The 11,666-nt window shown below is 41.7% G+C and overlaps 1 protein-coding gene across 1 annotated transcript; it reads right to left on the bottom strand.

Annotated features, from left to right (window-relative positions):
* Nucleotides 1-608: 608 nt before the first annotated feature.
* Nucleotides 609-9,768, bottom strand: LOC104406804 (RING finger and transmembrane domain-containing protein 2-like). Its single transcript, XM_010015903.1, is given in 7 exon segments — nucleotides 609-689; nucleotides 691-850; nucleotides 3,424-3,524; nucleotides 5,063-5,139; nucleotides 6,245-6,553; nucleotides 6,556-6,707; nucleotides 9,686-9,768. Coding segments are annotated over 7 exon segments (963 nt in total).
* Between the last annotated feature and the right edge of the window lie 1,898 nt (nucleotides 9,769-11,666).

Here is an 11,666-nt window from a genome sequence, read left to right on the forward strand (position 1 = left end):
TTTCATCCCAACAGCTGCCAGGAAGTTTCTTTATCAAATGCAAACACTACACATTGCTACATTTGCCACTGAAATGTAGTTACCACTAAGTGGAGGAAGAGGCACTTCATGTGCATGTCAAAAAACAATATGAAAAGGGATTTCAAGAGAGAATGTGGTGAGAAAGTTTCAAAAGTTAGGCCTAATCCATATATGGGTTCATAAACATTTGTTAGCTATTTAGTCCAAGTATTTCTCTGGCCATGGTTACAACTGGTGCTGACTTCTGTGGCATCAGAAGCTTCAATTTAATACTGTAACTTCTCTGACCCAAGTGGAAAGCCAAAGAGACAAGTACTTGCAATTTCCTTCCATTATACGAAGAGATTGGTGCTTTAGAAATATTTCTTTACAGAGATTACTCAGAAAATAAGACTTAGAACAACATCAACCAGAAAAGCCTTTATCTCATTGTTAGTAACTATTTCTTCTCAAGCAATGCTTGCCTCTCTGGACTTGAATTACTTGCTGGGATTTCCAAACCCTTGCTCAGGTTTCTGATGGCTCAAAAGCCAAAGCTGGACTATCCAGGTGACCTTCTGCCCAAGTTTTATCAGATTTTATTATTTTTATTCTTCCACCCATATTTCATGCTGCAAAAGGTATCAGATTATCAAAGACAAACATTCATATAGCAAGAAGAAAAGAGACTCCTACCTTTGACTTGACAGCAAGAATGATCTTTGGCAAGGCAACAACTAGGCATTTCAGTGCAATGGTAAGGTACTTGAGTACAAAGTCTGCAATGCCCACAATCCACATGAGGTCGAAGAAGTCCAGTCTCTCGAGGTTGGGTTTCAGAAATATAAGGCTGAAAGGCATGACACCAAGGCTCAGATTCCAGCAAGGAGAAACCTCACTTAAGTTTCTTGATAGCAGCTCTATCCACTGAAGGCTAGGGAAAGCCTAGGAACTCCACTGACCTTCAGTTCTCAAGGGCAATAGGAGTAAGACATGCAGATTAGTCCCAGGGTTCCTCTGGGCATCCTGACTTTGGTCTTGCCCATTCCTACTGAGGTCAGCAAGTTTGCCCACTACCACAAAACAGGACCCAAACATGTACAAAACCTGTTTTGGAAGCCTGCAATCTCCATAACCTACAATCTACACTGTAAATGAGCTTATGGTCTAATGGCAATGCCTTTAGTCCACAGGCTTGCTCTACCACATCTGATTGTAAGAGCTTATCCTTTGAAGTCAGTTGTAGTTACGATTCCCTGGGGAAGTCAAGACCACTATGTCCTCTGAGGCTAGCTTGTCACAGGTAGAACTACTGCAGGGGCAGCAGCCTCTAAAGCTACTTGTGCATGTGAAACATGCTGGTGACAAAGGAAGCATTATGTTAGACATGGTAGAAAGGTCAGGACTTGAGGTGTGTCATGCTCTGATGGTGCTTGCCACTGTTTGAAGCAGAAGAAAAGCTGGGCTGTGTTAAGTAGCAACTCTTACCTGAAACAAAGATCCAGAAAGGTAGTTCCCTTTACATAATGTTATTGACTGGGCTGAACATTTGCCCTTTAAAGAGGGGGAGTCCAGGACAGCAGAACTTCATATAGCAATGGGTGGAAGCTACTGACCTAAGCAGCAATGAGGACTGAACCCTACTCAGACTGAAATACCAGGATTCCTCTTCAGGAATTTACCTGCTAAAGCCTCATGGTAGAAAGCCAAAAACTTAAAACAAAACCAAAAGTAAAATAATCAACCCAGAATGAAAAGCCTGAACGTGAATTTAAAATACTCACAACACTGGCACAGCACAACAGGCAAAATTACACCCTAAAAACAGAAACAGAATCAGAGACTTTACTACTATTCATGCACTAGGGGAAAAAAAAAAAGCAAAAAGTAAATAAATTAGGAAATTAAAAGTAAGCCAGAAAGAAACAAAACCAAAACAGCTATTTCTGATTTCCCAAGCCTGCCTTGTGAATAGTCACAGGTCCCCACACACCAAGCAATAGATACACCAGCCCAAGCAGGCACCACCACAATGCTGGGAGGATCAAGGCTTGCCAGTGAAGCTGTTACCCAGTCTGGTCCCTGTTAGTATCCCGTGCCCTAACCAGTGTGTTGGATGGCCCCAATTTGCTGAAAGCCTTTTATTTTAGATGATCTGTCCTTTATTTCAAACTAGTCCCATTCATGCTTTTCACCTTAACCACCTTCTTAGAGACACAGTTTTCCTGTGGTGCAGACAAATTTCTCTTAATGCTCTCACACCTTTCTGCCACACCTGTTTCTTCTCTTCCATTCCCTCCTGCAAGCCCTATACAGAGTAGCCCACAGTTTGCCATCTCACATTTGGACCCACACATACAAACCTTCTCACCTCTCCCCCTTTCTAGAAACATTTACATACACAGCTTCCCAAATACTTTAGGGGCAATTCCAAAGGATACCAGGGTTGTGGGCAGACCTTGTCTCTTCCACTGACTAGACAGTATCAGTGGGAAGAAGCAGGGAAGCAACGAAATAAATGACAGAAAAAAACATAGCCAAGAGTCATGTAGCCACAATTCAACTGATGCATGTGGCACACGTTGTATTTTCAGTCTGAAGTTCTAAGTGGTCTCCAGTGGGACAAATACATTTTTCATTGGGAAGATAATTTCTATCTTCTTAGTTATGAATATAAAAATCTTTTTCTCACATAACTAGGTTTGACATTGCTCCATTCCTTCCTATTTATTCTACTAGCACTTCCTTGCTTAAGTTCTTTGCTTTCCATATGTCATTTAATCCTTGCTTTATAATAGGCAGGGATAGTGCTGAACCATATCTCTGGGTACTAACTTGTCTGTGTTTGAGAACTGCTTCAGTCGCAGTCTGAAAGTGGAGGCTATATTAGTTACCTCAGATCCAAATGCCTCCAGGCCCTGAGGACACTGGAGTAAAACACTATGATTTCATCTCCTGTAATAGACTCAAAGCTTGATGGACTGAAAGGAAAACATTATAGGAAGTGGAAAATCAGTGGGACAATCTCTTATCTGCTTCCAACAACTGCTCTTTATGTTCAGTCACAGAGGTCAGAATGCAAATTCAGAAGCCCCACTACAAAAATGTGCTTTGATACCACACTGGTTTGATACACAAGACAATTGCAAGTGTACATGTTGCAAGCAGCAACACTGCAGTGTGTCATCACACCCTGGCCCATTCAGACACTGCTTATGTCAGTCATTGGTAGGAACATAGTTCTCTAGTAGAAGCATCACACACGCTCTTTTCCTCCATTGAAAGTTATTACAAAGATGTAACAAAGCAAATACTTTCAGTATGCACATTTCCTCCCAAAGTGTGGGGAAAAGTGGGTTTTCCTCTTTTCCTCCCTGGCAATTATCATTTACTTCCATCATTAACAATGGAAATGTTGCCCACCTGTTGTAGAGCTGCTGAGAGCTGAATGCGTAAAGCAAGTACAAGGTGTTTCCAGTGAGAAAGGCCAGGATCCACAGGACAACCAACACTGATCTCTTCTCCTGAGCAAGAAAACAGAAGCAGAGAGGATAAAATCAAAGTCTCAATGACTGTGCTGAGCCTTTGCTGAAAAGTGCAAGACCAACCCAGGGGACACAAATATGCCACTAAGTGTTCAATAGTTTATTTACAAAGGACTAGGGCTCAGAAATAGGCTGTAGGTTAAGACATACAGAAACACAAGGAGAAATGGCTCTCACTCAGCCAACCTTTTAACATAAAATAAGTTGAGAGAAATTAAGCAAATACATTAGTGACAATGACAGCCTTACTTGCAGAATTTAGTTTGCAAAGTTGGGATCTTTCTTGGGACATCTAAATTCTCCTGATATTCAAAATGCAGTTTGACAAGCAGGTTAAAACAAAAAGGAAGAAAAAAGTCCATGTGTTGTCCTATAATTCTGAGCTGTCACCTGTTTGGAAGGACACTTTGTCAAAGGGGTGTTTTACAAATAGATCCAAAGTCACACAGAAGGTTTAGCTAAATCTAATATAACATAACCCATCACTGCACGCAGCACCTGTGAATGTGATCGGGATGCCTGGAGGTTCTAGAACATGCATTTTTGATTGAAGAAATAATTAAAGGTCAAAAGAAGTGCAAATTTTGCTTTTCAAAAGACATGGAACATTACAGATGGAAGTGGACAGCAGAAGATCTTGTCTGGTGTAATATCAGAGAGTAAATTTTACTCCTGGGAGGAAAAATTCAGCATTTTTCTTGCGAGCTGATTTATTAATAGCTCTTTGTAGCTATTCAACAGCCAGGGATGTTAAGGTGAGATTTAAAGCAGGTGGATTAAGGGGCATGCTGCTGCAAAGACAAAGGTGCAAAGGGCAAGGCAACAGCAATCTATTACATGACTGTGCAATTTATCTGTTCTTTCAGCACTGTAACACATTTATTCCACTGCTGCTGGTAGATATAAACATACATTTGTGCCACTCATGTAATTTTTACCAAAGAAAGCAATTCTAGTCTTGTGCTTTCAGTGCTGCTGAAGTATTCTGCTGGCACTGAAGATGATAAGACCTGAAAAGATCTGCTGGTTTCTTTGTATTTTAAGCATGCTATCACCATTATCAAGACACTAACAAGCAATACAGCTACAAAATCCTTCTGCTGAACACCTCAAAACAGTCTCCAAATGCTAAGAAATTAAATCTCATCATTAATAAGTAAGATAGGTTTCAGCAGCTCTGTGGTACATAACGGGAAACTGAGGTGCACAGGAGTGCTTGAAGATGCACTGACAGTAGTGGCAGAGCCAGGAGCAGATTACAATATCCCTGACCTTTCCTCTCTTGTGAAAGTGTACCATAATAAAACAAAAAGAGCAGGATATAAACTGTGGGAAAGCATCAACAGGGAGAAGTAGGAAGAGGAAGTAAGGACTACAGCACAGTACTCTTAATCTGACAGATCTGTATGCACAAAACAGCACTGAGCCCTACATTGCAAAAGAAGGTTCAGCATAGGCATTGTTTTGTGTACAGTGATGTTGCCTGGGACCATAGGAGAGTAAGAGGCTGTACTCACCTTCAGAGCCACCTGTTCCCGGAGTGTTGAGTTGGCATATGCGAATGTGCTGGCCATACCAATGCACACAGCAATCCCTGTATGGAAAGACACTGTCAGAGAACACAAGGCTGAGCAGGAGGATCTTCAGTCCTAAGCCATTTGATGTCAGCACCTCAAGCTTAGGAAAAAAAATGACTGGGTGATATTCTGGTTGCACTGAATAAAACAGTGATTAAACCAGGGCTGTGTAGACTCTATGTAAAGTTAAAATTCAATCCAAATGAAAATGAAGCTACTGCAGTGAGCATTTGCCACCCAGTCCAATACAGACACTCCATCCTAATGTCAGGTTCTGTGCTGAAGGAGAAGTGCTACAAGTTGTGGCTGTGTTGTACAAACAGAACACGGCTAGATGACAGTATCGGGTCAGCAGCTTGTGGAAGACAAGGCTCACTGTCACAACCATATAGGATATCAAGTTCAATGAGCAAGATGTTTCAGACATGAATCAATACCTGGTTTGGGGAATACTGGCAGAACTGCAAGTTGGACTAAACTCAAACATTATTGGCTTCCCTGTGATGATAATCTCAGCATATTACTCCCATAATGAGTAAGGATCTTCAGAGAGGCCACACATACAATTTCATGTAAGAGGAGGATTAGAAGAACGGATTTGACAAGAGCACTGAAGGGCTGAAATACTCAGCAACTATTAAAGAAACCTATATAGACACATTCTTTTGGGAACTCTGAAGGTCCCAACTGTAAGACACAACTGCTGATGCCATTTGGCTTGATTTCACAACTACCATCCTTCCAGCTAGAAAAGTGTCTCATCCCTCTGAACCCTTCTGTGCTACATAGAAGCCTTTGCTAGTCACTAACGTAAGCTTTTCCCACCTCTCCTAGAGAGAGGTCTGAGGGAGAAGCCTTGGTAACATCCTCAGCCGCTACAGGAATGTCAAGGAGAGATTAGGAAAAGGAACAGAACTGGTCTCCCACAGGTCAGGACAAGAAACAGATGAGACTGAAAGTAGGGTGAATTTATCAACTGCATTACGCCATGCATTTAAATATGTCCCTTTCAAGCTACACTACCTCTAGACACTGTTATGCAGATGTCTAGACTCCACAGCATGCTAAAGCTCCTTAACCATTCTCTAATACACTTACAATCCAGAAAGGATAGATGCTTACCAAGCTTGTGCTGGAAACAGACTTTAGCCAGGAGGATCAAGATGAAGGGAAGTCCCTTCTGCAGCCAACCAATCACAGCTTTTAACTCTGAAAGAGCTGGGGCTGGAGTTCCAGCTTGTTCATCACCACCTTCCTCCGCGTGTCCGTGGCGGTCCCCTCCTGCCATGTGCAGCAGGGATGAACCCCGGTGATGGCCATGGTGGAAATGATGGGACGACTGCCGGTGGTGGAACGGGGCTGCCTCTGTACGACTGCTCCCTTCCTCCCTTGGGGCTGGCATCTGAATGAATACTTCTCCTCCTCCTGCTGACCTGACTGGAACGGGGTGGCTGTGATGGTGCCTGAGGGGATGCCTGCCAGGCCTGAGAACAGCTGCTGTGGTGAGGAAGCTTCAGCCTTCAGGCTTTCAAAAACTCCACTTTCATCCACGCTGGTCTCAGAACTGACTGTCTGGCTCCGGTTTCTGCAGTGGACAGAGATGAAAGTGATTAAACCAAAATGAGTGCCACAGAACATCTCAGTCTTTTAGCCCAGTCCTGACTGTAGTCTGTTATGAGTTCCTCACACACTATCAGAACATGAAGGTCTCCAGATGACAGATGTTTTTCCCTCTAACCGCTGTTGGAAAGTTGCAGAAGTAGAGGCCAGTAACCAGATTAAAAGATCAGGGTATTTTGAAAGAACTGATCACAATGCCACAGTTCCTTCATAGAATCATAGACTGGTTTGGGTTGGACAGGACCTTAAGATCATTCAGTTCCAACTCCCTGCCAAGGGAAGGGACACCTCCCTCTAGACCATGTCACCCAAGGCTGTGTCCAACCTGGCCTTGAACACCGCCAGGGATGGAGCATTTACCAGTTCTCTGGGCACCCTGTGCGGGGGCCTCACCACCCTCACAGTAGAGAACTTCTTCCTTATATCTAACCTGAACTTCCCCTAAGTTCATCTAAGGAACAGAGTTCCCAGACACTCCCTTTACTTTTGGAGGAACCAAAGAAACAACACATCAAATACCAAATTCAACATAGTCTATAATGATTTTAATATTTCAGGAAAAACATACAAACCCCCATGTAAATTGACACAGCACAACCAAGACAGGTCACATGAATCAAGCTAATTCAAAGAAATGGCCTACCCCCCCATATCTTCTGATTTTATTGAGGAATGATCACTACTTGCCCACTGATGAGTAACACCATCAAGACACAGAGTCAACTGCGGAAGAGGAAGGTTGAGAACTGCTTGTGTGTCCCTGACCCAACAAGTATTTTAAGTGAAGGATGTGCTCATGGGTCAAGAGAACTTGTTTTATTTTTATATTCTTGGCAAATTGGACATGGATGTACCCAAATTACTGGGCACTGGACAGAATTAGATCTGGCACCGATTCTTTCCTGAGCTTGTTGGATTACAGCCAGATTCCCAAAAGAAAGGCTTAAATATCTTCATCGTAATGCCAAAAGAAAAAAAGGCTTTCTTCACCTGAACTCAGTGCTGCTGAAGTGAATATATGTGAAGTTTAAATCACAGGGAACAATACAGGTAACCATAGAACAATCATTACGCAGACAGCAAACACCTCTCCAACTTGCAAAAGGAGAGTAAAGGATAAATAAAACTCAGCAAGAGGCAAAGCCCACAAATAAGGCATGTTGCAGAGCTTCAGTCTCTCTTGATTTCAATCCTAGGAGATCTCTAACTTTAGAAATAGTGGTCCCAAGCTGAGACAGCACATGTGGGGCCCTTAACCCTCTCTCTCCCATGGGTTCCAAAACCTCCCCAAGCATCTTACAGGGCACAGAGCACTGCCTTTCACCTCACTCTGGAGATAACTTCAAATCCCTCTGGGCATACCTTCCACTAAGTAAACTCCTAATAAGGCTTTTTATAGTGACACCCCATTCCCAATGCCTCTCCACAGGCTCCAGCAAGGAATCAAGTCAACAAGACATCACTCACCTCTTTTTGGTTCAAAATATTCATCAACCAGATCTTGGATTTTACACCTGACATTACAATTCAGGGATGTATACACAAGACAGGGACATAATGTGACAAGACTTATGTCTGGGAACATAACAAGTTGGATGGGACCCCACGTCACAGATAAAGACACAATTGCTGTTTGGAACAATACTTCCAGGATACATGACTCTGCTTTCAACAGGAAAGAATTCATCAGGGACATATTTAAAAACAAATAAACAAGGATGAAATTGTGAATTTGCTGAAGTTAACAGAAGTGAAGACCAGTAGCAACAGCATTTCACTCTATGGTTAGGAAACCCTCAGCCTATGTTACTGACAATATTTACACACCCTGTTAAGAAACAGGAGCATTTATAAAAACCAACTGACATTACTCTGCTTATCTTTTGCACTCAACAATAGACACCTATCCTGAATATATTTTAACCATTCAAACAATCCTGAAGTGCCTTACAAGTTTGCACAGACTCAGAAAGCTCTGTTACAGATGAGAGGGCCCATACAACACCTTATGTGCCTCTCAAGCCCCAGCCTTGCCTGCTGACATAAACCCCACAGCCTGCACTGAGGCTTGGGCAGCATCATGCAGAAAAAGTTGAAGATGGCTTTCTTTTCCCCTGAAATTTAGAATGGTACCATGCTAGAAGTGGTCATGACATCAAGCTTCACCTCTACTTGCAAAGCCAGTATGACATACCCATCTTTCACTTAAAATCTAAGCTCAGCCAGAGCAATGAAATTCATCAGTTCCATCTGTGTCTTAGAATAATTAGATTAGTTAAGGAAAAAAACCAAAACAAAACCAAAAGTCAAGCTCTAACCCTGGGAAAGCACAAGGGAATATTTAGTACCAGAACAATAACAGTGGCAAGCCTCCCTTGCTGATATTATAATTACAGAAATGAATTACAGCTTTTTGTATTCTACTTCTAAATATTCACATACATGAAGCTAGATACAGATTCTGGAATGATGTAAAGGATCATCCAAGTTCTTTATAAAATACTAAGTCATGGTAGTTGGGAGTTTCAGAAGAGCAGACTTTTAAAATACCTTAATAACAGCATAAACAGCCTCTGTTCATACAGATGGATCTTTTCAGATTGATAGTGCTCAGGATCCCCACAGGACTGTGCCATGAATCACTGTTCTAGAGCTTCCAAACGTCCTGCCTATGCTAAGCCAACTGCCTCCATGTGTGCCATACTGGATCATGAAACCTGAAACACTGCAGGTGGTAGCAGTCAATAACTGGAATGTAAGAGAAAAGTAAATCTGTCTCTAAACTCTCTAAAGTCAGGCAGAAAGCCTGGCCACACTACATGCACAGGACGTATACACTTCCCTTAATTTTGAGTTTTCCTCTTCTAAACCACAGCACGCACTTAAATCAGAACATTCCCTTCTGGAGAGGAAAATGGAGGGAAAAAGAAGGAAAAAGATTACCTTTCAGGAGGAACATTGTCAGTGTTGCTGCTATGCCGTCTCTGCATTTTCCTCAAGACCTTAAAGCACAGCACACTCAACATTAATGTTGGAGGTCAACAGATCCCAGTGTGACTCCTAACAAAGGCCCACAGAGTCAGAGGGTTGTGAGACCCATTCAGCTAGTGACATGGTTGGCATAAATCATTGGCTTCAATGAAAGGCCACCTCAAGCTTGCATTTGTTTCTTAGTGCACTTGCAAAGGAACAGAATTCAAGTGGCAAATGGAAGCACACACAGAGGTCTCCAAGCCGGGCAGGAACTAGTCACATCTCCTTTTGCAGCTCATGGCAGTCGTCACAAGGAGCAGGCAGGTTTGTGATTCGATGTTCTGATAGAGAACTTGAGGACAACAGAGCAGCTCTTGCTGTGACATGGAATCAATGTACACTCTCTGGAAGTGAAATCCCTTCTTCCTCTTCCGAAGAAACTTGCTTTCTAAGGCAAAACTGAGAGGGAGGAAAAAAAGAAAACACATAAACATTTTAAAGGAAAAAATACAGTCAGGTCAGGAGAATATTGTTTCAAGTAAGCAACCCATTCCTTTTAAACCACAAAAATGCCATTAGCAAACTCTGCACAATAGTCATAAGTAATATGCACATAAGCAAAAGATCACATGTTCCTGCTCCACTCATTCTGGAATTGTTAGCATAAAGTAAGGTCTGGAGTGGGAAATGAGAAGGCATTGGAATTGTATTAACTTCAGGAACTTCTTCTAGAACAAGGACAGAAGTTCTTCATTTAGTTACTTAAATCTCTGCTTTCAAGTGTCTAATTTTAAGAGAATAACCTCAAACACATTCCACCTTCTAAAAATAAAGTTAATTCAAAGGCAAAGAACACAGAATCATCATCAAGGCACAGCACAGAGTAACTGGAAAATACTTAGACTGCTTAATGTTACATTAGTTACACAAAACCTGAGGAATGGGCTGGTTTTGCAAGTGATTTGTCCAGATTCACACAGGCATTTCATAGAAGATGGGGAGAGACATCCTTTAAATATTGAAGTTTGATCCTACTCAGCCCTAGACTACAGTAGCTACTGAATAAAATGTAAAAGGCTCTAAATACTTTTAAATACCAAAAGTTGCAACATTACTTATAACATTTCATACTGCATGAATATATGTAAATAAACATGTAGCCATATATCTGTATTCTGTAAAGGCACAAGAACATTTCCTAGCTGTCTGTAAGCAGAGCTATGGAAGCTGAGATCTAGAAAATACAGAATATTTATTTCTGCTCCCCCCCAATATTTTCACCTTTTCATTCACATTCTTTACTTTCAGTGACCCACAAGCCCATGGAAAATTGCATTAAATTCCATTTTTATCCCTTGGTAAAGCCCAAACCATGCAGGTCACAGCTCATAAACCGACAGTTGTGTTCACCATGCACACCTGCAGTAAAAGCACATGTAGTTTGCGCAGCCCTCAAGATAAGTTACAAATCAGTGACAGAAGAAAGTGTGTTTCAGTTAAATCACAGAGGTAACGGTATCAAATTTGTAAAAAGATGAAGATAAAAATGTTAACATTTACAAAAAAAGAGAAAGACTCTTGGTTTGGAACACCCAGTCTTGCAGAACCCCGTGAATGAAGTGGGTGGAACTGAGACAACACTGGATTTCAGTCATCACTGACAGAGAACACAGAGGTTTTAACATGAGCTGCCAACTCTGCACATCCCCTTTACAGTTAATATAAATACATGCAGTCCTATATAAATAATATTTTGCATCATCATATATGACAGGAAAAACACAGCTTTCAACACAGTTTAGGGAGAGGACACCCTAAGTTATCAACATTCTCTTTCCTACAGATTTTGATCTTTAACTCCCAGCACTTTTTTAATCTCCAGCTGTATGTTTCAATTTCTGTTGTGTTTTCAGGGCCAAAATTCATTTTCTAAGGATCTGGTTTGTGCAGT

The sequence above is a fragment of the Nestor notabilis genome, unplaced genomic scaffold (assembly GCF_000696875.1).
Source record: "Nestor notabilis isolate BGI_N333 unplaced genomic scaffold, ASM69687v1 scaffold13960, whole genome shotgun sequence".
In the NCBI taxonomy this organism is placed as follows: domain Eukaryota; kingdom Metazoa; phylum Chordata; class Aves; order Psittaciformes; family Psittacidae; genus Nestor; species Nestor notabilis.